This window comes from Glycine soja, chromosome 3 (genome assembly GCF_004193775.1).
Source record: "Glycine soja cultivar W05 chromosome 3, ASM419377v2, whole genome shotgun sequence".
Classification (NCBI taxonomy): Eukaryota; Viridiplantae; Streptophyta; class Magnoliopsida; order Fabales; family Fabaceae; genus Glycine; species Glycine soja.
In genome coordinates, this window is record NC_041004.1 from 21,095,220 (window position 1) to 21,121,966 (window position 26,747).

The window sequence follows — 26,747 nt, forward strand, 5'->3', positions numbered from 1 at the left end:
ATATAATTTTTCTTGTATATTATTTTCTTCCTTTAAAACAAACACAATCTATATATTTTTTCGAGACACATGACCTGGAAGTGTTGTTACCATTTTTTATTATTATTATTATTATTATTATTATTATTATTATTATTATTATTATTATTATATTACCTCCTGCGGATCTTTTTCATCGGATTTTACTGTAGATCCACTGATTTTATATAAAAACTAATTTTTAAATGTTATTTTCACTTTATGCTTGGGATCAACTCACTCATTAGGTTTGTATCGATTTCCTCAATAAAAAGTTTATATTGATTGCATGTATATGCTTTTTTTTACATTTCATAAGTGCTATGTTGATTGCATGTATATGCTTTTTTTTTACATTTCATAAGTGGTATGATACTTGAGTTTTGTAACCAAAATTTAGGATTTGATATCATATTTACCCTACTAAAAAATAGACTTTTAGTATTGGTTATTAAAGACTTTCAATGTCGTTTATTAACCGATGTTGAAATTACCATTGTTAATTTATCAACATTAATTCAAAAAATCAATATTGTTTTTTTTTACTAACAACATTGGTTTCCCATAAAATAATATTGTTTTATGATTTATTTTTAAATATCGTATTTGTTTTTTTGATTAGCAATCTATCATAATTAATTCATATCACAAGTTATCATTCAAAGTTGTATAAAAACACATAAAATCATTCATGCACCAAAAGTTATAAACAAAGTATATCAATATATCATGCACCAAGGATAGTTATAAACATTTCTAAACAAAATAACATATTATAAACAAAAATTTACAAATAGATAATATATTAGAGTAGTAATGTACTTTAATTACAAACAAAGCCAGAATAAAACAAAGTTAGAAGTTGCATCTTGGAACTCAAATATAATTTGAGTTCCAAAAAGCAAATTCTTTGTTTATGCAAAAAGTCCTCCTTGTAGTCTTCCTATGATGATTATAAATTATTCTACACTCTATCCCTTCCAAGTTCAGATGAGTGAATCTTGCAGTTTTTATAAATGAGTACATAGTACTCGGTACATCCTGAAATACAAAAGAAATTCATATTAGATAACTATATGATATCAAAATGACATACAGAGAGGAGTGCTTAATTACCCACCAAACTGCTGCAAGTTACTTTGTATTCAGTGAGGGGGACTTTAAAAGTGACCGAGTTAGGAACTTGGTGGTACAAGGAGTGTCATTTAGGGAAAGCTTTTGGTTCAGAGCTGCTTTTGAAGATGGTGAGAAGGAAAATACTTTGTCCATAGTGGGTCAATGTGACCTGATGATTTCTAGTGAGCCCATAGAACTCTCTAAGTTCCGTCCCTCCAACAAGTAGAGTTGGGCTCACCAAATCTTGGTTATATGTGACAGAGTGTATGTTGCCACTAGAGTGTAGAGGATGTCACGTAGGCTCTAGTTCATCCTTCCATCTTATAACAAATGACCTACTCACTTCACCATAAGACTACATTTAACAAACAAATTAATATAAGCAAAAGTACTGTGTTATATCAAGTCATGTTTATTTTAGAATAGTCTTGAAATAATTTCAAACCTAATCAATAACATGAACAATGTTGAACATTTCATATGATTCTTTGTTAATCTTCATCATTATGTTAGTCATTTCCTTCCAGTTTGTTGATGTTCATCCATGGTTTCTAAATTCCATTTACAATATAAACATGGCACTAATATGCATGATACATTTGACATACCAATATGATATTCCTATTTTGGGGGCCTAAGGCCGTGGCAGAATTCTCACACTAGCACAAAGTCCTATTAACAAACACATACGCACAGAACCATGCAAACCAGAAACAAAACTATGCAACCAAAGCCTATTTTCTAGCAGTGTGTACATGAAGCTACTACCATATACATGACCCAAAAGGCCACAATTATATACAACAGGATGCAATACCATAGCTTAAAAACACATATAATTTAACTTCCATGGTAATAACCGCAAACCAAGCAAAAATAAAAAATAAACAGCAACACTACCGTAGCTTATGAACAAAAGCCTCATTAGAGAATCGCAATAACAACAACACTAGCATTTACACCATTATCAATTTCAAAGAGCACATTTTCAGACATAAAGCAAAGGCGTTGCGATGTCATCACCACGTCACTCGCGTTTCGTCTTCTCGAAACCAAATAGGACTTATTTGTTGTGAGGTGTGAGAAGACGAAATGTAGCTAAGGTCGTGACGGAAGAACGTTGGAATATGAGGAAGAGGAGGCACGAGGAATTACTTGCTCACAAAGCAAACATGGCGGAGAGGCGAAGAGGCGCGTGGAGGAAAACAAGCAAGAGGAGGCAATTTGGCAAGGATGTGAACATACAAGAACGCGAGGAAGAGTGTGCGCGAGAGAAAATAGGACTCGTAGAGGCAATTCATATATTTTAAATGTAGGTTTTAACATCGATTTTTAGTAAACACCGATGTTAACTAAGTGATGTTAACATTAACATCGGTTTTTTATAAAAAAATAATATTAACATTAACATCAGTTTTTTATTAAAAAAATTGATGTTAACGTATCATTTATTAACATCGGTTTTTCAAAAAATTGATGTTACCATTACTTTGTTAACATTGGGTTTTCAACAAACCAATGTTAACTCAGTCATGGTAACACTGGTTTTTCAGAAAACAAATGTTAATGAAGTCAAGTTATTTATAATTGTATCACCGCATTTTTGTTAACATCGGTTTTATTGAAAACTGATGTTAAGGTAACGATGTTAAATCTATATTTTGTACTAGTTTTAGGAATAAAATCATGACTAGAAATATCATTTTTCTTAGAATTTTACTATTTTTGATAATTCCTAGACCTTGTTTAATCTGCCAACAATGCTTATTAATTTGAAAATCCCATTTGGAGAGTAAAATGGGAAGTTATATTTTTTTTATGTTATATTTATAATTATTATGGTCTCTGTAAATTTCTAGAAGATTCTGAGTTGATTTGGTATGATGAATAATTTTTGGATTACATATTTTAGCACTTGTGAATAAGTGACTTTTAGCATAATTTATTTGTTTGAAATTATATTTAATTGTTGTGAAGCATTGGTTGAGTGGTTCGACCCTAGAGGGAGACCCCTGCACTTTATTATGAATTTTTGAGTTAATTTGTGATTTAATTTTATTTATATTGCTAATTATTTGTATTGGATTGATACTTGTGAGTTGGGTCCAAGAGGATTGACCCTCTTGGCAAATGTGTGCTGGAACTTGATTTATGTGGCATAAATAAGTTTTTGATGAAATGTTGTTTGTAACATCCTTTTACCCCTCATCAATGTAATGAGTAGTATGTCACATATAGTTCATGTTTTGAATAGAAGTCCAAGTGTCACTGGTGAGTGAAACCATTTGATAATTCATTGACAATAAAGAATGCAATTTCATTTTCTCTTCAACAAAAATTTGCATTCAATCCTTAACTAGAGTGACCCAACTAGGAATTTTAAATCTAGGTTAGTAGTAGCCATAAATTCTCTAAATCCAAGGTTGTCAACAAACTTAAAAGCAAGCTCATCGATAATTACCATTTTTGCAAGTTGATACCTAGTCTTTTCTTGGTTAAAATCCACAAGCTTAATTGAAATAGTGCTATCAAGATCACTTTCACTTTGTTTTCCAAGCACAATAGTTTTTTGCTTCTTATCTACTTTCCTATCATGATTCTTTTCACATTCTTTTACATGTCTGTTCAAGTTGTTGGTTCCATATTTATTACTTTTGCATTTATAACCTTGGTCACAATGCTTATATATAGCAACATCCCCTTCCCTATTAAAATGAGCCCAACAACCAAAAGCAGGTGTAGTAGGTTTTCTTTTGTTTGCTTTTGTACCTACCACATTTACAAATTCAAGCAGATCATCTTGTGCTTCAAGTTGAGATGGTTCAATCCCTACTCTCAATTCCTGATGGTAGCCTCTTCCTCCATTTTACAGTCTAGCTAATCAAATTATTACACATATTCTACAAGCAAAAAGCCCTATTAGTAATCAATCAATCAACACAAGCAACACTGATGTAACAAATAAAACGTAAATTAGAAAGCACGTATGAGAGAGACCATGCTTCATGCAAGAAAAAAAATACCTGAAATTGAAAGAAGAAAAACTTAGAGGGCAAGAACATTGAATTGAAGGTTCGGAAGAAGTAGGTCTAGAAAATGAAAGCAAGAAAAGAAATAAAGAAGGAAATCAAGAAAAAAAAAGAAAGATGGAAGATTATGGTCATACCAACGAGTCAAGGACAAGAACGAAGGCAAGGAAGATGACATTCACGGAAGTCGATGACGAGCAACTATGGTAGCCGCAACGACAATGGTGCTAGGGCTTGCTAGACGAGAGTGAGACTGTGTGAGATACTGAGTTTAGGCCTTTAGGGTTTGGGCTATAGTGTTGTGTAAGTGTGTAGTGCTTAGTGCTTACTAATTTTAGGGCTTCTAATATATAGTAACTTATACAGGTTGTGTTAGGTTGGGTTTTAGTCGGATCCAAAACTCCAAACCCACCACCTAATTCAATTATAATCAATTTCATTAAATTAAAATTAATCCAATCCAATGACCCAATCTAACCCACAAAAATCTAATTGGATTAGATGGGTTCACGGATTGGGTTTGATCCGCTTACAACCTCAGGCACATTCACTCATTTACACAAGAATATCATAACATCACTTCATTCATCAAATCATAAGTATAAACATCATGCATCGTACTACCACTCATTATGATATCAATATTTCACACTCATTATTCCTCCTACATTATGATGACTTTCATAGAGTATTAATCATGTCTAGAGTTGTACTAATCCTATTAAGTCGGTTTGTATCTCGTTAGAAAGATAGGAAAGTTATCTATAACTCAATGTTGACCTTAAAATCTCTTTCAATCATTTAGAAACCTAAAATTAAGAAATATACAAATTGGCCGCATAATTCTGCCAACTTAACCTTTACTCACTAAAATTGCAATATCTGAGACTTATAACATTTTTCATGATCAAGTAACCTAGTTTGGAGCTGATTTTCTCTAAGATAGAAGCTGATTTTGGTTTCTAAGGTGTATGAATGAATTGTAGCTTTTTCAACAAGCTTTCCAACAACGTAAAAAGATACCTCAAACAGACAACTATAACTTAAGATATGACGTGGTCTATCTAGGGTTGTCATCATAAAATAAACCCTAGACTTAGAAAACTTTTCAATTATTTTAATTATAAGAAATTAATCTAATACCCTTCTAACACCAAATATAATATAATATAATAAAGATGACAACAACAACAACAACAACAACAATAATAATATACACAAAATACACACGTGTATAAGAACACACTATCACAACACAAGTACCTGCTTAGAAAAAAACCAATAATATAAAAATAATAATAACAAATATTTACAGAAAATATAACAGAAGGTTCCTAATAAGAGTTCTCCTTATGGTATATTCTTAGTACTTAAAACTCATGGTGTTACATTGTTCATTACGGTTCAACGATTATGGAATTCTTGTTGTGAGACAAGTGGACTCAAGGTGTGAGTATATTTGGGGTGACTAGAACTTGGTTCTAGTGTTAATAAAATGTTCAGCATGCTAAAGAGTGAATGAACACTTAAGAAGAGTGTGACTTTTATTATTAAATGAATTTAGTAATAATAGGTGCATTTGCACATTTAGAGAATGATACAATAGGACCTTTGCTTGGAGATTGGAGAATATGAACTAAAGACTTAGCCTGAAACTTGAAAGGGTGAGGAATTACAATAGACTTAATAAAAGTGAGAGAATCATGAACTAAGTTCATGAAGGCTATGGTGGTGCTTGGTGCACTTGCTTGAGTTTGATGCCATGTAATGTTGTTTGTTCACAAATATTTGTGAGTTGAGAAGGAAGGAATGTGGATAGCTATAGAGTGATATTTGAGGTATGATCATTGACCTATTACTCCCACGGGATATGGCACTAAGTTTGTGATGGAATTCATTAAGACAACTTGGTAACCCTAATAGAATGTGAGGCATAACCAAGGTTGGTGAGAGTTTGTCATTATATCATGATGAGGGTGTAGTAGTACGTAGTGGGCCAAAAGTGTGATGTATTGTGAAACTAGTCAATGTGAATTGTGAGTGAAGTCCATTTTAAAACCAAAATTTTCGTTTTGATGTTTATAAATGGAGTTTGTTTTGCCACGAACAAAATTTCAACTTAAAAATGAAACTATTGAAAATTTTTAAAAAATTCACTAAAATTCCAATTCGAGTTTTCTTAGTTTTACGTGTTTGTGAAAATTAAATGGATTAACACATAAAATAAAGAAATGCATTAATTAAGGCATAATTTTAGTTTTAGAAATTAGGGTGTTTCAAAGGCAGTGTTGGAGCAGGAGCAATGAGTGGTGTTGGAACAACAGGTGGAACCTCCAAAGGGAAATCTTTAATAGTGAAAGAAAAGAATGGAGTAGTCTATAAAAATGCAACATCAGCAAAGACCAAATACCCTGAAGTTAAGGAGAGAAGCATTGGTAACCCTTTTGGAGGTGTGAGTTGAGGTGACCAAAATACCACAAGAAGGGGGGACTGAATTGGGATTTTAAAAATTTTTATGCTCCCTTTGAAAACAAAAAAAAAAAGGTTTCTAATGGTAGTTCAAAATGAACCAGTTTAGAATGGAGAACTACTCTTAGCTTAGAAGGGAAATTCAAGTTACTCAGAATGAAAATGCAAACAGTTGTGAAAAGAAAATCTTTTTTTGCAGTTTAAAACCTTTTGATGAAAGCAAGTTTTAGTTTAGGTTTTAATTTGAAAGATTATTTGGTTTAGTGTTTAGAAAAAAAATTCAGATATGTGCTAAGCAAAGTAAAGAGAGTACATATGGGTTTTCATACTTCTTCATCCTAACCTGGGGATACATCTAGTCCTCATCCTTCAAGATGAGATTTCACTAACACAACTAGTCAAAATTGGACCAAGAACCACTTGATTTCAACAACTTGTCAATTTCCCAATTGGACTTCTATACAAGCCTCAACTAGACCAGCAACACCATCAAATTTTAGCTTTTCCAAACACTGTTGGACTTACAATAGAAAAAAGAATCTGTGATTTGTTCCACAAAATGAAAATCTTCACCTCAAAAGAGGGATTCCACTCAAAAAGTAAATCTTACTTCTATCTAAAGAATATTACAAATTTGTAAGCACTTACATAAGTGGGTCACTCTCACAAAGAGGGTTGAAGCATAAATGCAAATTTGTCACTCAAAGAGCTTGCTCAAGATGTTTTTGTTTTGGAATGCTTCAACTTGTCCTTCACGCCCTTTGAAAATGCCTTATAAAGATCCTAAGAAGAATGTTGTAATGGACCCCACACAACTAACAAGCTTTTGCATCAAGTAGGTACAATTTACAACTATCATAAAGTGACAACATGCATAACCATTCCGAGGTAGTTATTTAAGGTTCCCTTTTTGAGGAACCTTTCTGATTGGCTTTTTGAAGTACCAACATACCCTAAATAGTCATTCTAATGTTTGATGAGAATGAATCTATACTTGATAGATTATGCTGATGAAGTTCACATTGATATCTCATTTTGTAGTAGCACAATTTCATCACTCTTAACACTTTTTCACAACTCCAAGCATCTTGAAGTTGATTACTTTAGAAAAACTAAGTAGAAGTTCAACTATTGGTGTGTTTTGTCCATGGTTAGACTAAGTGGTATTCTTCAATCTTCTAATATGATGTTTCTCATCAGTGCTTCTCATGCACAGTTTCAACTTTCAACAGACTTGCGTCTTCCTAATGCAGTTAACTTTCATTTTTTGATGTGCCATTAGAAAATGTGGCAGCATATGGAAAGTGAAGGGCTACCAACTTCAGTCTTCTGATGTTGTCCAAGTGTTTCTTTCTAAGCTATTATGAACCATTCTGATGTTCAGAAACTCAAAGTCAAGGTCTTCACCATTTTGATGTAGACTCTACCATAACTTCCTTTTGATATTGGATGCTCTTCATGTAGTCTTTGATAAGTCTTCTATGTAAGGCCTTGTTGTTCAATATCTTGCCAAGAATCAAGTACTCAGAGGTAAGCAAACTTCATCATTATGATGGGTTTCACGAATTCTTCTGAGCTCTCAACTTTGACAGTTGTTCTGGACCTTTTTTTAGCGTCATTCTGAGTATTTTAGAATGAATGAACATATTTTCTCATTAAAGTAATAAACATTTAAGTAGAATGTTAGTAAACACTTAAGCCCATCACGCTTTCAATTTGTATTGTTAATGGTTTGTCATAATTAAAACTAAGGATCTGGTTTCAACATAGGTGACCTAGAAAAGTACATTTTAGAGACTTGACAAAGAGTTTATTTTTACCTAGAGTGAGATCATGGACAAAGCACGTACATCGAAAGACGCCGAGAGGAACATTATAGAGGTCCTATTTAGGATTCAAGATGGAATAAAGAATTTGATTATTGAGAACCGATGAAGACATGCGCTTAAGTAATCAATTCTTAGTTCAATGGGTTGACCTAACCAATCCAGCCTAAATCTGATAACACTGATTTAGAGTTTAAGTTTTATGAATGCAAAAAAACATAGTTGGGATGTCATACTCTACCAAAAGTGATCGTTCAAATTTTCTTATAAAAAAAAATTCCATTAGCGAAGTAAGTCAATACTTTGCACCTCAAGCATGTAACAAAAGAAATCGTTAAAAATAAAATTTGGTATATATTAATTATTTAAAATCACATTGTTTCATAAATAATAAGTGAAATGTACCTGGCAAATTTAATGCTAGTTTCTTTTTAAAATAAAATTCTCGTGTTATCCATATCAACCATTTAAAACACTACAAATAAATGGGATGTTTTGACTTGCCAAAGCGCTTAACAAAATTATTCTTCCTTCGTCTCACCGTGGTTTGGAGTAAGAAACAAACAACTAACAAAGTTGCGTATCATTTTCATAAACCTTTCGTGTATAGAGCAGGAAAATTTATTATCTTCATGACTCACGAGTCATCCAGCATGTATAGTGTGGCTTAAAGCCGAATATAGTCAAGAAGCGCAAGTTTGATTTAATTAATGATTGCATTTTAAGCTGACTAAGTTGGCAATTTATTTATGTGATTCATATGTTAAAGTCAAATTAAAAGACTAATATCCGATTAAAACTCATTTACTCTATCTCTAAACCGATTTTTCCATGTTGTACTTTAATTTATTCAATAGATTTCATTAATATGATAAAAAAAATATTTCATAATTACTTCCTCTAAAAGTTTCTAACGGGTGGTTATCAACGTCAACAAACTCTTCTCGATCCTCCTTTGTTTCTCTCTCGTCCACAAGAAATCGTTAGCTTGACAACATTGCAATATGCAGTGACAATGAATTCAACAAAATAGAAACGAACAAATGAAAAATAAATAAATGGAATGAATGAACAAAATAAAAGAAATTATATCATATTGAAAATGCTAGTTGCAAGTTTTGTTGCAGCGGTTAGGAAATAGGAATACACCATCGAACAAGTCTACAATAATTATGATTTTCTCAGCAACCCTTAAAAGCATATGTTCATTGGTTGCTTGAGAATACCTTCAAGTAACTATCCCTCTCTCTCTCTCTCTCTCTAGATATCTCCAAAAATAATCTCTCAAATTCGCTCAAGGGAGAAGTCAAAGAAAGATCTTGAATCCAAATTAACCAATCAAGAAACTTATGGTATTAGTACATCATTCTAGGGTCTTGATTTTAGATTGGGTTAGTACTAGTACAACAGACTGTGAAAATAAGATTTTGTAGGGCTTGCTTAGAGTAAGGGAAAGCACATATAATACATGCAGTATTATTTTTTTTTTAAAAAAAACATTATAATGAAGAATGAATACTCAAATTTTGAGAAATTGTTTAGTTGAGCTCATATGAGGAGTGACCTGTTAGACAAATAAATAATGCATGTCTAAATTAATTTTAATTTCAATTTTTATATTTATACACATGCATAGTATAAGAATTAATTCCTAATATAAATTAAGTAGATAATTTTATTTCTAAAGAACATAGTTAGGAGTTTGATTTTAAGGTTTAAAAATTACTACTATTTGTTAAAAGTGGTCAATATTTTAAATGAATTTTAACATCTCAAAGGAATAATCAAATTAGATTTTGGCGAGAAAATATGCTAGATTCCCCAAAACATAAAAAATATTGAAAAATGGACGTGAGATAGAATGTACTTAAATATTATGTTTTTTTTAGTATAAATGAGAGATTATGAGTATCTTTTAACTCATTAGATTAAAGACTAATTCCATTCATAATATGTAATTATAGATGAACCAAAATTTTTCTATACATAACACGGGTTATATTCTTTCATTAAATAAATGTTTCTTAAACATGCAACAAAATCTTACACCATTATTACATATATCATTTGTTTAAATTTTATCCTCTCTATACATATATGCCTGCTAAAATATAAAAGTGTAAGATAAATTGTGAAATGTATTTGAAAAATATTTTTTAGTTGTTTAGTTAGAGTAAAAATATGATTGAGTTTCGTAATAAATTAAAAAAGATTGCGAAAGTTATTTAAATAGAGTTGTCCTTATTATATAAGGAGTTCATATTTATTAAGGATTTGACTATAAATTTTTGTAACCCTGAAATATATTTCATTAATCTGTAATTAATTACTATAATTTTATACCTTTATCTCATTAAATAGATTTTTATTTTAATGGAATTGGCATCGAATTCCAAATAATAAAAAAATCAAGTATATATATCTCTTATGACTTTTGAGCCAACCATAACCAAGTGGCAAGTGATAAACACAAACAAAATCCAGCAATTTTCTTTCTGGTACGAAACATGATTCATAAACCAAATAGCCGAAAGGAAATGTACCAAACATTGGACCTTACATAAACCAAATAGCCGAAAGGAAATGTACCAAACATTAGACCTTACATAATACCGTTCCAAACATTCTATCTCAACCAAATAGCCGAAAGGAAATGTACCAATTCATACAAGAGGAAACCTCATGTTGGGCCTCATAAATGGTCGTCTCGCAACTAATTCGGGTGCTCTTGTAGTCCAACTACGATGTGCATCACATATGAAGAACAAAAATCAAGCATGTATAAATGTAATAGGTGCTCGATCGGAAGTCTCAAACTCTCTTTCGACATAACAGCATGATTGGTGCACAATTTGAGTTCGTCTTCAGCATGACTGGGTGTCTTTGTCATCTGAATTTGTGGTTGGGCAATTAAGCCTAAAACACGAAAATTGACCCTCATTAATGGTGATTACTAATTTGTCGAATTTTGGAAGCTAGAGATGAAGTTGAAGCTAACAATCCCCTAGATTGAAGTAGTTCCTTTTAATTTGATCATGTAAATTGTGTAAATGCATGCATAATTCTAGGGTGTGCATGGTGCAGTTTTGACTTAAAATTAATCCATACAAAACAAGAAAATTAAGTGCGGTATAATTTATTTTGATCTAAAGTATTTATATAATTCGAATCAAACTAAATTAATTTTTTTAAGAATTGGTCTGATTCAAATTTTATGATTTGAAAATTCTACTACTAAATATTAACAAAATGTATTAAAAAATATATTTTTATGATACGCCTAAACACTCCCTTCGTATTTCCACAGAAAACCCATCGAATATGCTATAGATATTTTAGAGCTTTGTTAAGCTTTGAAACTAAAAAGATTTTTTTTGGATATATTTATATTTAATTTTTATTTATTTTTTTAAGTTATTTTTTAATTTTTGTGAAAAAGTATTAAAACTGTTTTCTTATGTTTCAACTTTCTTTATAAAATATGTATTTAACTATTATTAAAGTTTCTTTTTTTTTTTTTTTGAGGCAAAGCAGGGGCAAGAAGGGTGCAACCATTCGAACTATGTTGGCACCACTACCCTCCACTACCAACTCTAGAGCCTGAAATCCATTAAATAAGAGACGAAGAAACAAAAGCCACGGGGGGCAACACCAAACCCAAACACAGCACGGACTATTTGAACCTATAAAAGGGTAGACCCTGTTACAAAAAATCTAGAAACAAAAGTTGGGGTAGAATCCCACCATTGAAAACCATCTAAGTTAGTATCATGTAAGGCTAACCTACATGCACAGTTGTTACCTTCAAGGTAGATATGACCAACAATGAAACCGATATTTTTAGATGCAGCTACTACATTTTCCCATCTATTTCTTAATTTCCAAGGTATCAAAGTATCCAGCTTGAAAGCTTGCACGACTAAAAGCGAGTCACACTCAAGCCATAAATTTTGCCAACCTTTGTCAATAACAATGTCAATTGTTGTGATTGCAGCCAACAACTCTTTAAAAAAAAGAGGTTCTAATACATACACTAACGGAAAAACAACCTCTTATGTTGGCTTGAGAATCCCTAACAATGCCTCTGCAGCCCACTATCGCTGGCGATCCTTTGGCGGCAGCCTCACTAGCTTGATACGTTGTGGCTTCCTCGGATGAAAAACGACATTGAAAGCTTTAAGCTTAGTGAACTCTTCCATCACTACAAAAAAAAAAAAAAAAACCATATTTCCGGCGCCAAAAATTGTTGGAAACGTTAAACATCTGTCGTTAATTGAAAATTTTCAATGGATTTTTGTCCATCGAAAAAATGGTCATAAGAAATTTTAACTGACATATTTTTCATGTCCGTCGGAAATAGTCCATGAAAATTTTTTGACAGATACTATTCGTTGGAAATTTGTCACAGACTATTTCCGATGGATTTTTCCCTTAAAATTTTTTTACGGAAAATCCTTCGAAAATTTCTCATGGATTTTTCCATGGGAAAGTTCACACAGAAAATCTGTCGGAAAATCTTATTTTATAGATAATTTAATATTTCAATTGATTTTGTTTTTTATCATTTATGAACGATAATTTAGCGATTATTTTATGTATTTTTATTATTTACCATAAAAATTTGAATTGATACATATTTATAATTAAGGAAATAGTGAAATTGATAAATGCAAAACATAGACTAAAATAAATCGTTAAGTTAAATTTAAAACAAATGTAAAAGAAATGGCGATTGCCAATAGTGATTTTGTGTTGCTAACTCATTAATCAAAATAATCATCAGTAGAGTGGCTCTGTTGGTCATCATGTTCGTGCTGGTGATCTGGTTGTTGGTCATTTGCCTGGTCCTGCTACTGATCATTTGCCTGGTCCTACTGGTGTTGGTGGTCCTACTGTTCATGATTCTGTTGGTGAGGTTTTTGTTGTTCATGAATAGTGTTTCACACTTCAGAAGGTAGGAATTGAAGGACAACGGACTGAAAAACACACATCTCCTCCTTTGATTGACGCAACTCCTCTCTTAGTCAGTTAATCTCTGCAACATCTTTAGCACCACTGGAAAATCCTTGTATATGTTGCATGAAGTTTTCATTTTCACATTTGAAAGCATGAACAAGGTCTCCAGTACCATAAAGGTGTCCCTTACACTTTGGTCCTGCGGTAGCAACCCAACACCGACTCCTAAGTCTTTGTTCTTCAGTAGGGTCTAAAGGAGTGAGTTGTGATTCACCAACACTTGATGTAGTATCAGACCTAGCTTGAGATAGTCTAGCCTCGAATTCTTCCTGTCATTCATAAACAATTATTATTTGATAAATATAATAAATAATTTAAAGCATAAAAAAAATGCAAGATAATGGTCTCACATGTGTTTGCCTAGATCTATCATTGACAAATTGACCAGTATCCTTTCGTAAATGAGTTTGTTGAAAGACGTCATCTACATATACAGATTGACCAAGCTCCTCTGACTATTAACAGACATTATAAAATATACATTAAGTATTAAATTAAACAAGTATAAACAACAATGTGTTATAATTTTAACGTACATACCAAGCGAATGACGTGATCTTGCAAGCTGATAGAACCACCTGTGTGCATACATACACCCTTTTCAAATGCCCGACTTTTTTTTGGCCTATGCACACTTGGAACGATACTCAGGTACAAACTAACGTGATAACAGATCGTTCCAAATATGACCTCCAATCCAATATGACCTTTTATTTTCATTTCAAGCATCCCTAAACATCTCAGAAAGTCTATGAGATGCTTTCGAGTTAAAAGTTTTTTTTTTTAATTTCATTCTCTTCCTCGGGTCTCCAGACCAATTTTCTCTAAAGTATAACAAAGTCATGAAACGATACAATATTAGAAAAATAGGAATTTTATAATTTGATATTAAAAAATCAGCCATAATATCCATTTCAACCATTGAACTAATTCATTAATAGAAGAACAATTTACCTTAAAACGATGGGAAAAAAAGATCCTGATGATCTTTTGGAATTGCTCCCAAGTAGGTCAAGGCTGACCAAATTGTTGCCTAATGGACAAGGAGACAGCCTTTGTTGGAACCTTAGATGGATGGAACCTAAATATACAAAATAATTCATCAAAATAGTAAGATTATATATGATGTATCTTATATAATGATATTTATATAAATTTTGTAATACTTACGCTCCATTTATTAGCATAATCATTGGACAATCATTAAGGGGGTGGTCTTCCATCGCCAAATTTGTAGCATCTTCATCTGTAGGCATGTTGGCTATAGCCGGGGATGGGGAAGGTGTGGATGTAGGTACCGAGGATGGTCCACGTGCATGAACCAACGATGGGGATGGTGTGGATGTAGGTACCGAGGATAGTCCACGTGCATTAAGATGACATACAAATGGTCTAGCTTCAGTCGGAGGTGGAGATGGTGTAGGTGCAACATCGTGAGGGCTAACTGGCATAGACACAAAAGATAGGAATGAGGTAGATGATGACAAACTATCTCGAGGCCTAAATTTGTGGATTTTTCATTTGGTTTCTTTTTTTTTTCTTGCGTAGTTCATCCCTACTGTTACATTGAATTTTTTAAATCACAATCACCAATATGTTTTCCTTCAAATGGTAACGTCTCAAGTAAACATAATCAATGTAACAACAAGGACCAAATAAAAAATAAATAACAATTTAGGGATCAAAAGTAAAAAAAATAAAATAAAATAATTAGGAAACAAATGTAAAATATGTAAAAATTTTAAAGACCAAAAACATATTCAAGTTTTTAATAACATCATAGAAAATATTTTTCTTTATAATTTTCTTTCTTATTTTCTCTTTATTTCATGAATGGCACAAGTTCTCTCCTTTTCCATATTTTAACTTTTTTCTTAAAGAAGAAGTGTGAGTCACATACATGCATGCATAAACTTTTAAATTGAACAACTATTTCATAAATTACAAAAAAAAGTGTAGTATTTATAAACAAAATTACAATCATGGTAGTTGTGGAAGAACAAATTTTGAACTTTAAAACCTAAGTTTGTTCAAGACACAAATAGGTAAATGTGTCTCACGATGAACCGAAACCTACTTCAACTTATGCCTCTATCAATTCAAACTGAAACTTTGCACCAAAGACTATTAAGAAGTATCTCCATTTATTTATTTATTTGATTCACTTCTCTTAGAGATGCATCCCTTTTTTCTTTTTCCTTTTGCTAATCTAACTAACTTTATTGTGGTTACAAGTTCTTATGTTATAACATTATACAGTGTGATTCAAATAAAATCATCTAGAAAGCAACAATGCAATGCCTTATCTCAGTAGCAACAAGAATTGTGACAAAACTTGGGGAGTCATTAGTATCACCTATTGCAGATCAGTTTGGATATCTAGTTTACTACCAAAAAAAAATATAAAAAATCCAAAAAATGAACACAAAACATTGTAAGGTAGAAAACAAGGAGTACAAGGCGTGGTAGATGAAGATAAAAGGAATAGACGTCAAATTGTATATGTTGTGGAAAATTGGCTCTATGGAGTGGAAAATATAAGTAATGAAGTACAAGAATTCAATGATTTACAAGTATAAAACAATAAGTGCCTTGGTAGATGGTCTCCATATTTGGTGTTACGTTATTCATTAAGCAAGAGAGCCAAAAGATTGATCATGGATGTTACAAGCTTAAAAAAAGAGAAATTTGAGATCATATCCTATTCTGCTCCTCCACCAACACTTGGATCCACTTTCTCAAATGTTATTAAAAGCTTCCCAAGTAGAAAATTAATTGTGATAAAGGTCATGGAGAAATTAAAAGATGAAGATTTCAAAAGAGTAAGGATATGTGGGATGGGTGGAGTGGGAAAGACCACATTTGTGAAAGAAATAATAAAAAATTCAGATATAGGCAAGTTTTTTGATGAAGTTGTAATGGCAGTAGTATCCCAAAATCTTGACTATTTGAATATTCAAGGTCAAATTGCTGATGCTTTAGGCTTAAACTTTGATAAGGAAACTATTCAAGGAAGAGCATGCCAACTATATGAAAGAAGGAAAAATATTAATAATGTCTTAATAGTGCTTGATGATGTTTGGACATACCTTGATTTTAAGTCTATTGGGATTCCTTCTAATGAGCATCACAAGAATTGCAGAATTTCGTTCACATCAAAATTGAAGATTTATGCTACAAGATGGGAAGTCAAAAGAATTTCATAATCTCTATCTTGTCTCCAGATGAAAGTTGGGATCTTTTTCATGATATTTATCAAGTCATAAATCACCAATCTAATTTTTAAACTGTGAATCATAATTTCTATTGAGACAATAAAAAACTTAACCACAAGCTTCTCTATCTCTCTCTCACTAGGTTTGAAATAACTCTAGGGTGTCCACCAATCATTTTTGTACATAGAAACTGCTGATATACACCAATTTGTTTTCTAAAATAACTATTTTAAAAAGTTAAAACTATAGAACAAATATGTTAAAATACCACTAACTCTTTACCACAAACAAGTGGAGTACACAAATTTTTATAGTGAATACGTGAAAGGAAGAAGATGCACCGTTAATGGAGGGTCAAGAATGATTTTAGCAAAACCAAATAATCTTGATAAACCATACAAGATTGAAGGGTGAAAAATAACCCTTCCCCACACTCTCAGTCTCACCATTATTCAATGGGAGTGGAATGGTTACAGTGAGCATTAAGATCTTATCTTATAAAGAATAGAACAGAAGAAAAGGAGAAACGATACACAAACTCATCACACACGAAACCATCATTTATTAAGACACCCAAAAGCAAATTCAGTAGCAATGCATTTGATTGTTTTGAAAAGAAACAGAGACATAAAGAGGGAAAAGGATATATACAAACACAAAGATAGAGAGAAAGAAAGAAAAACCTTTCCGGACGACAGCAAACGTAAGCATAAGGAGAAGGTTGTGAATGAATGAATGTTGGAATGGAAAGCAAGCGACTTTGTGCAACCAAAATGGACGCCACACAACAAATTTGCCTCCATGAATGGCAATGGAAGAGGCCGCGACGGCGACTTTGTCTCCACCAACTGGGTGTCACTGCGACAAAGTAATTAGGGTGTGGTATGCTATCCGTGAAGGTCTTGTGGTGTGGTATCCGTCAACGACGGAAATGGGGTAGGAGGGGGAGAAGAACGCAAAAAAAAAAACCAAGTGATTCAGATGGCTAGGGTTGTCGTCTTTTGTTTTGGGGAATTTTGGTTTCCAACGGATCCCCATTCCATCGGTATAATTCGTTAGAAATGTGAACTTTCCGATGAAATAATTGACCGTCTGTATGATCCGTCATTTTTTTGAAAAATTCTTATGGAAATTTTTCTGTGGGAAAAATCTGTCGGAAATAAACATATTTCTTGTTGTGTATGGAGGGGAACATGACGCCATGAGAGAAATCCCCAACTAGCTGAATGATCCGAAAAGACTTTATCGAGATTGGGCCTTTGAGATTGAAATCTGCATTTGTTTCGACAGTCCCAAATGGCAAACATAACTATTGTCAGCCGCATATCCTTCAGCTGAGGAAATGATTTTGTAAAGTTGCAATCCAAAAGATAAGGTACATTTAATGCATAGTGAAAATTGAATTTTTATCATTAAGGTTTAGGTGGTTTAAATGCGAAGTAAAAAAAATGCATTTTACTAGATAAAACTTATTTGAATGAATGCATTGAAAGTTGTTTTTGTTTCAACTTTCAAGAGAACTTATTTATTTTAGTTGGTGACAATCTTCACTATAAATAGATAAAAGAATTAGTGGAGAAGATACACACATTAAGAGAGAGTTTATGAGAAGAGAGATTGTGAAACAAAGTCACTTTGTTGAAAGGAAAGTGTCTTTGTATGAAAGTGTAACCATTTCTAGTAACTATTGAGTGAGGTACTCAAATTTGTAGAGTGATACACAATTTATGATGAGTTATAATCTTGTAATCATTGTTGTGATAGTGAAATACTTTTGATATGGTTTCATAGACGTAGGCAAGATGTGCTGAACCACGCTAAATTTTTGTGTTTGTTATTATTTTCCTACTATGTAATATTTGTTGTGTTCTCACGATCTTTTGGTTTTGCAGCTTAACTTCTAGCTAGTCCCAAATTTTGGAAGCAAATTGGCATTGAAGGAAAATATGCTCTAGCGATTCTGAAGAACAACGACATAAATCACATTTGGAAACCAAAGTGTAACCTCTAGCACTTAAAATGTCATCAGTGGGAACCTTCTTTCACAAACAACACCAAAGACCAACGGTTTGGCTGACAGAATACAATTCCTCTAAATATTTTTGGCCCAAGGTGACCTAACTGCATGGATTTTTAAGAAAAGATAAGATTGTTTTAAGTTCAATGACCATGATTCAGTACATCTCCACATTGCTTGATCAACAATGTTGTCAGCTGGTATAATGGTTTTATTAATCTCAACTATAACAATAGGGGCTTTCTGATAAATCTAATCTAGCATAACCCACTGCCCGTTAGAAACAAAATTTGTAACTAGAGCTGATAAGTTGTTGTGAAGTCCAAAAGGAAAATTTAGTGCATCCACAATGGGATGAAACAACCAATTATGGGTCCAAGAATTAATGCTTCTGCCATTTCCTAGCACTAGGCATGGCAATGGGGCCTAAACCCACGGGGCCACCCCGAACCCACCTCGATTTTGACGGGGAAAATCGGAGTTGACCAGGGTCAGGTAAGGTTTTCCCCGATAGGCAAAGTAGGGGTCGGGGATGAAATTATTAATACCTGACCTGAATCCACCCCGCTAATAATTAATTTACAAAAATATTATTACATATATATAACACACTAAAACCTGAAACTATTGGATTGAATTTTATGCTACTATTGGGTAGAATTTTATGTTGTCATGTACCATTTAAAAATATGTTATGGTTGCTATTTAAAATTGTATTTTTCATTCTATGAAAAATTATATATTTTTATATAATTTTATAAGCATGTCGGGGTGGGGCAGGTGGGGAAAACCCGACTCCGTCGAGGGCAGGGATAGGGGGTAAATCTACACCCCCGTTGGGTTTCAGGGGCAGGGGCGGGGTAAGCAAAACCTGGCCCTAACCCACCCCATTGCCATGCCTACCTAGCACCATCAGTGATGGGTGGAATCTGTCTTTGGTTGATGTCCATGATAAAAGAAAAATGGATTTCTTTCTACTAATAATTTGTCCAAATGAGTCTTCACGCTTCGCAAAAAGCACCATCAGTTCTTTGGCATTTTTTACTGTTCCTCTGCAAAATACTATAACATCATCAACATACATGGTGTGGCTCGGAATGTTGCAAGCCTTCGGGCTCACCATCAACTAAAGCTTGCCCGAGTCCATGAGAGCAAGGATACCATGACTAATATTGAGCCTCTTCTGCAATATAGAAAAACAAAGGGGATAGAGGTCTCTTTGCTAGACTCCATGAAGGCAAGGAAAAAAATCATTGGGTTTACATTGACTAAGATGGAAAGTCTGGTAGATCCGAGGATGTTGTGGATCCAAGTGACGAAAATATCAGAGAACCCAAATTTATTGAGCACCTTGGTGAGAAAAGTTTAGTCGAGGGTGTCAAAGACTTTTCTTATATATATTAAGTTTCTAAATGGTTATTGAATTTTAATATTTATTATTGGGTTAATTTTTTATTGATTAAAAATTGGAAATTAAATTGTTATGTTTTATTGATATATGTGAATTTAATGTTTACTAAACTAAAGTTTGTGTCAATTTTTTTATTATCATGTATTTTTTACTTATTTTAAAAAATACTAATGTTTATTCTTATTTTATAATTTTGCTAATTTATATTTTTAATGTTTAAACTATGTTAATTTTTAAGTTTCAAAATGGTTATTGAATTTGTAACACAGATTTTTCATAATGTATGTTAAGTGCTTGACTAACACCGAAAGTGAAATTATTTAAATTTTGGTTGTTTGATGAGCAAACTAATAAAATGACATAGACCTCTATGTGTTTTAGTGACTCTAAGAGAGTTGGATGTTTTGGTGAATTCAAATTATGAAGACAACATTTCACAATATCACTCAAACTTGGGTGAAGACTATGAATTTGTTGAGCCAATGCCTTAGTAGAATCTAATGAAGCAAGAAGAGTCCTAAGGGGGGTGCAGGTTGGTGATAATAAACTTGAAGAAGTGTCACAAGTAACTATAGGGAAGGGGAAGGTGAAACAATCCTCACTTGGTAGGATTTTGAAGAAAAATAGTAGGAAGACGAAAGAAAGTAAAAAACACTCCAATATTAGTAATTCTATCTGTGATGGCAAAATCAACATTTGCAATAGGAATTATTGGTTAAGGTATAAAGGAAAGGATGCAAAAAAAATTGTGGGAGCTAGCCCAAAATATGGGTGTTTCCTACATGGGTGAAGAGGAGGATATGGTAAATCATATGAAGCATATGGAAGAAAGGGATCAAAAGGAGATTGAGCAAGTTAAGAAGAAGAAAAAAGGTGGGGCTCGTGATGGTTGTTTATGAGTCATACAATGTTAGAGGATTGGGTAACACAATCAAATGGAAACATATTAGGAATCTTGTGGTTAAGGACGGGGTGCAAATGTTGTGTATCCAAGAGACAAAAAAAAAAGAGAATTGCTAAATAACTATGCTATTCCAATTGGGGATCTAATGATGTCCGATGGGTATATTCTCCATCTAGAAGAGCTTCGGGGGGCCTATTATGTCTATGGGATCCATATTCCATTTCTTTGACAAATTCTTTCTTTGGAGAGGGGTTCATAGGTATGGAGGGAGTATGTAAGGAGAAGAAACGCGAAGTGGTTTTCATAAATATTTATTCCTTATGTGAAAGAGAAAAAAGAGTTAGAGGGGGCCTATTATGTTTATGGGATCCATATTCCTTTTCTTTGACAAAATCTTTTCTTTGGAGATGGGTATATTCTCTATCTAGAAGAGCTTTAGGGGGCCTATTATGTCTATTTTCCTTTTCTTTAACAAATTCTTTCTTTAAAGAGGGGTTCATAGGTATGAAGGGAGTATGTAAGGAGAAGAATTGCGAAGTGGTTATCATAAATATTTATTCCTCACGTGAAAGAGAAAAAAGAGGTAGACAGTGGGAGGAGTTGGTGGTGCATAGGAGAAGTAGTGAGAAAAAGAATTGGTTGTTTGATAGGTGACTTTAATAATGTGAGGAGAACTTGTGAGAGAAAGCGAGTTGGTGGTATTGAGCTTGGAAGAAGGGAAAGGACGGACTTTAATAACTTCATTGACAATACGGAGTTGGAAGATGTCTCTTTGCTTGGAAGAAAGTTTACTTGGCTTAGACCAAGTGGAACGACTAGAAGTAGGATTGATAGAGCTTAGTATTAAAGGAATGACTTGATATTTGGCAAAGAAGTTCTCTATATGTTCTTGATACAGATATTTTTTACCATTTTCCAATCCTCCTTAAGGATATAAACCTTGATTGGGGGCTCAAACCCTTTGGGATCCTAGATTGTTGTTCGAAAGAAAAAGATTTTCATAATATGGTGCAAAAGGAGTGGAAGGAGATGGAGGTCAATGGGTGGGTGTTAGTCGTCGTTTACGACTAACTTTTGTATAGAAAAGTTTTCCAAAATGTATATAAATCTACCAATTTATGGTTCTTTTTGGTAGGATTGTAAGTAAAATTTCTTTGTTTTGATCTCTGCTCAGTAGAAGTCTCTTTACATGGAATTAATGTTAAATTTTCTTTAATTTCAGGAAAAAAGGAGCTATTTTAAAGAAGTTCCAAAGGAGTCATCGCACTAAGCGAGCTCAATGCGCTTAGCATGCATCAATGGCTAAGCCCGACACTAGTGCGCTTAGCGAGTAAAGGGGAATCTGGAAAGGCATCTGCTACGCAAGCACGCACTTAGCGTGTTATCAGCTTGCTAAGCGAGTCGTCTGTCGCTTTCTAGGCTTAGCGCGAGATTGACGCTAAGCTCAAATTCACTTACTCGCGCTAAGCGCGAGAATGGCGCTAAGCGCGACATCGAGATCAGGAAGTCCTTTTTAAGCCTAATTTGCGCAGAATTAAAAGAGGTGCTGAATATCCGTTAGAGGCCTGAAGAGTGTGAATTTCAGAGATCACAGAGCAGAGCAAGGGGCCAAGTTTTCATCTTTTAGGGAGATTAGTGAGTTTTTGAGAGATTGTGAGATTTCTAGAGGTGGAGGAGACATCCCCACTCCTTTGGAAGCAAGCAATTTCTCTTGATTCCTCTTCTTCAGTTTTAAAGGAGCTTCGTTGCCATGAAAGGCTAAAACCCTCAATTGGGGATTCTTATTGAGTAGTTGATGTAAACTCTTTTTCATATCTAATTAAGGTTTTTTTTATGTGTTCACTACTTCTATCTATGCTTATTGTATGAATGCTTGTGGCTTGATCACCCATTTGTGTGTGGTGTTAGGGACTTTAGCATTGGGAAATGTACTGTTTCCTTAGAACTTGATAGAGCAGGGACTAAATAACTACATTGCTAGGGATAGTGTGCAGGGTTTTAGTTTTCTTTATTATGATGTGAGTATAATACTATTTAAATTAGGCTAAGTTCGACAAGAGGGATCTGCGAGAAGTTTGATTTAAATTAGTCCAAACTCTGGAGGAATCGGTGTTTGGTATTTTTGTCCTCAGAATAGAACACAGGAACATCTTTAATTAGAAAAACATCTTTAATTACATCAACTTACTCAGTAGGAGGACCCAATGCCTTTAGATATCTATTTTCACACTTACTTGTTCTCGTTTATTGCTTTTACTTAGGATAGAACATACTTTTGCTTTAATTCACAATCATTAATTTCTATTTGCAAATGCCTGCTTACTTAACAAAACTTTGCTAAATGAACCAGTTCCCTGTGTTCGATTCTCGGATCATTCCATTTTAATTATTTTTACTTGGCGACCCAGTGCACTTGCCGGTAAGACCACTCCCATATAAAAACAAGTAATACCAATTTGGAAGAGGGAGAAATCAAGTATTCTGGTCGTACAACAAGTAAATTTTGGTGCCGTTGCCGGGGAACTTTTTCCATTTGGAAAGTTTAGTTCAGTTTGAAGGTATTAATTCATTATTCTTTGATTTATTAATTTTTGTTTTTGTTAATATTTGTTTAGTTTAGAATTTATTTTCTTCTTGAATTGCTTAACTGTTGTTCCTGTTAGTGTATGCACGCGTAGATCTTCTGTAGGTGAATTGGTTCCATTGGATTTAGAAATTGAAGCCACCTTTAGAAGAAATAACGCAGAGAGAAAAAGAAAGCTTTTGCACGACAGAACAGTAGCATCAATCCTTGAAGAGGCTCACTTTTCTGAGTCATCATCTTCTAATTCATCTACATCCAGGGAATCTCAAACAGCAGAATTTGAAGTCGAAGTCATGGCTGAAGAGCAACCTCGTCGAGTGACCTTGGAAGATTACTCAAGTACTTTCGTGCCACAATATTTCTTAAGTGTTGCACGGCCAGAGGTTCAGGCACAAAACTTAACTTACCCACCTTCATTGATACAGCTAATACAGTGCAATTTGTTTCATGGTTTACCAAATGAAGATCCATACTCACACTTGGCAACGTATATTGAGATTTGTAATACTGTCAAGCTTGCTGGTGTACCTGAAGATGCTATAAGGCTTAGCCTGTTTTCATTTTCTTTATCTGGGGGGGCCAAGAGATGGCTACATTCATTCAAGGGCAATAGTTTAAAGACCTGGGATGAAGTTTTGGAGAAGTTTCTAAAAAAATATTTCCCATAGTCTAAAATTGTAGAGGGAAAAGTTTTAATTTCTTCATTCCATCAGTTTCCCGATGAATCTTTGAGTGAAGAATTAGAAAGATTCCATAGCTTGCTGCGGAAAACCCCCACTCATGGTTTTTCAGAGCCTATACAGCTCAACATTTTCATTGATGGGTTACGGTCGCAGTCAGAGCAGTTACTCGATGCTTATGCAGGAGGAAAAATTAAGTTGAAGACACCTGGAGCAGCTATGGACTTAATTGAAAATATGGCTGCCAGTGACCACACAATTTTGCATGATAGAGTTCATATTCCTACCAAGAAGAGTTTATTGGAGCTTTCATGACAAAATGCCTTGTTGGCCCAAAATAAGTTGTTGTCTAAGCAACTTGAAGCTTTAACTGAAACACTAAGTAAGTTGCCAATTCAATTGCATGCTAGTCAACCTTTACCTTCATCTATTTTGCAGGTTACAAGTTGCACACTTTTTGATGGAGCTCATGGGTCAGGCTTGTATATTCCCACTGAAGAAACATCTCATGAAGTTAATTACATGGGAAACCAGCCTAGACAAAATTTTAATGCAGGTGGATTTTCTGGATTGCAACATGGACAACCTTACCAGCAGCATAATCAATGGAGAACTCACCCTGGTAATCAGTTCAATAAAGACCAGGGTGGACTACCTAACAGGCTACAACAACAAGGGCCGAGCTTATCTGAGAGAACAACAAAGTTGGAAGAAACTCTTGCTCAATTTATGCAGGTTTCATTGACTAATCATAAAAGCACAGAGTCAGCCATAAAAAATCTAGAGGTTCAGGTAGGGCAGTTATCCAAACAACTTGCAGAAAAATCTTCTAGTACTTTTGGAGCCAACACTGAGCAGAATCCAAAAGAAGAATGCAAGGCTGTGATGACCCGAGGAAGGAAGGTAGCCATGGAGGAGGAGGAGAAGAAGAAAAAAATGGTGGAGGATGACAAACAACAACTGGCAATTGAATCAGCACCTGAACCCGTGCAACCCTTTTGTGAACTTATAGAGAAAGAAGAAGAAGAGGAGGATGAACAGATGAGAGAGACACCAATAATTTTGAGTGAGAAAGAAATAAATGAAAAAGAAAAAGAAAATGAAAAAAATGAGAAAAATGAAAAAGAAAAATAGAGAAAAGAAGAGAAGAGAAAAAGAAAGAGCGAGTGTGCTAGAGAGAAAAAGAAAGAAGCATCTTCAGCTGAAGGGAGAGAAGTACCATATCCTTTGGTACCTTCTTGGAAATACAAAGAAAGACATCTTGCCAGATTTCTGGATATTTTCAAGAAGCTAGAAATTACCATGCCCTTTGGAGAAGCACTGCAGCATATGCCGCTCTATGCTAAATTTCTGAAAGACATGCTAACTAGGAAGAACAAGTACATCCATAGTAACAACATCATTGTGGAAGGAAACTACAGTTCCGTAATTCAACAAATCCTTCCACCAAAACATAAAGATCCAGGCAGCGTCACTATACCTCGTTCTATAGGTGAAGTTTCTATTGGCAAGACTCTTATTGACTTGGGGGCCAATATTAATTTGATGCCGCTTTCCATGTGTTGGAGACTTGGAGAGTTGGAGATAATGCCTACTAGGATGACTTTGCAGTTAGCAGATCGCTCCATCACCAAACCTTATGGAGTGATTGAGGATGTTCTAGTTCGGGTCAAGCATCTTATCTTTCCTGCTGACTTCGTTGTAATGTACATTGAGGAAGATGCAGATATTCCTTTAATTTTGGGACGTCCATTTATGTCTACTGCAAGATGTGTAGTGGACATGGGGAAGAAAAAGTTAGAAATGGGTTTTGAAGACCAACAGATCAGCTTTGATCTATTTAATGAAGAAAGAAAATTGTTGGACCATAATGTTTGTTTATAGGTGAAGGAGTTTGATGATAAGGTTTTGAAGGAGAGAACCAAGATTGATCCAGGATAACAAAGAACTATGCGTCAAGCTAATGACGTTAAACAAGCGTTTACTTGGAGGCAACCCAGCCCTTTTTAGTTTTGTTTTTCTTGCATTCTAGTTCAGTTAGATTGCTTGTGATCGTGTGTTTTCAGCATGTTTAATATTGAAAAAATGGGGGTTTATAAGTTTTGTGAAGAGATGGACAGAAAAATAACTTAGAAAATTTTTTGTGTTCCACGCACTAAGCGCCATTTCCTTCACGTGCTAAGTGAGCTGTTGTTCGCGCTAAGCGCCTTGACCCCTGATCATTGGCTGGATGGTCCCGCTACGCGAGTGCTTAACGCTAAGCCCAAAAACCTCTTTGGATTTTAATTCTTTCGAATTGGGCTTAGCGTAGACGTCCGCTAAGCACAATTCCTTCTCTGGAGTTGCAATTATTAGAATTGCGCTAAGCATGAGCGACACGCTAAGCGCGGGCCACTACTGCATTTAATGAGCATTAATTCGCTAAGCGCAGCCTTTGGCGGCTAAGCGCAAGTTGCAGGACC

The 26,747-nt window shown here is 34.0% G+C and overlaps 2 protein-coding genes across 4 annotated transcripts; one reads left to right on the top strand and one right to left on the bottom strand.

Moving 5' to 3' along the window:
- Positions 1-13,118: 13,118 nt before the first annotated feature.
- On the bottom strand, positions 13,119-18,022 carry LOC114406295. 3 transcript variants are annotated; one of them, XR_003665397.1, is made up of 7 exons: positions 17,373-18,022; positions 16,564-16,648; positions 14,645-14,918; positions 14,429-14,555; positions 14,015-14,298; positions 13,825-13,929; positions 13,119-13,743 (listed from the first exon to the last, which is right to left on the bottom strand). XR_003665397.1 is itself a non-coding variant. In XM_028368966.1 (5 exons), exons 3-5 carry the CDS (start codon positions 14,201-14,203, stop codon positions 13,483-13,485), a joined length of 555 nt encoding a protein of 184 aa, XP_028224767.1. In that variant the 5' UTR covers positions 14,204-14,555; positions 14,645-14,918; positions 17,373-18,022; the 3' UTR covers positions 13,119-13,482. The 3 variants fall into 3 exon arrangements, 1 of the variants encoding a protein (XP_028224767.1); XR_003665396.1 differs by lacking the exon at positions 16,564-16,648; XM_028368966.1 differs by lacking the exon at positions 16,564-16,648 and having other exon boundaries at positions 14,015-14,555.
- A 5,876-nt stretch (positions 18,023-23,898) lies between these two features.
- LOC114405026 lies at positions 23,899-26,169 on the top strand. Its single transcript, XM_028367722.1, has 4 exons — positions 23,899-24,237; positions 24,319-24,558; positions 24,724-25,351; positions 25,538-26,169. The coding sequence occupies exons 1-4, from the start codon at positions 23,899-23,901 to the stop codon at positions 26,167-26,169; spliced, it is 1,839 nt and encodes a 612-aa protein (XP_028223523.1).
- Positions 26,170-26,747: the final 578 nt, after the last annotated feature.

What these genes read in the sequence shown, in the direction of transcription:
- LOC114406295 (XM_028368966.1), bottom strand. Translation starts at nt 14,203, where the DNA reads ATGCTTGAAATGAAAATAAAAGGTCATATTGGATTGGAGGTCATATTT. An exon ending in AAGATCACGTCATTCGCTTG is followed by an intron (nt 13,930 to 14,014) that starts GTATGTACGTTA and finishes GTCTGTTAATAG; the next exon opens with TCAGAGGAGCTTGGTCAATC. An exon ending in ATAGATCTAGGCAAACACAT is followed by an intron (nt 13,744 to 13,824) that starts GTGAGACCATTA and finishes TATGAATGACAG; the next exon opens with GAAGAATTCGAGGCTAGACT.
- LOC114405026 (XM_028367722.1), top strand. Translation starts at nt 23,899, where the DNA reads ATGGCTGAAGAGCAACCTCGTCGAGTGACCTTGGAAGATTACTCAAGT. An exon ending in ACACAATTTTGCATGATAGA is followed by an intron (nt 24,559 to 24,723) that starts GTTCATATTCCT and finishes TCTATTTTGCAG; the next exon opens with GTTACAAGTTGCACACTTTT. An exon ending in AGAGACACCAATAATTTTGA is followed by an intron (nt 25,352 to 25,537) that starts GTGAGAAAGAAA and finishes GGAAATACAAAG; the next exon opens with AAAGACATCTTGCCAGATTT.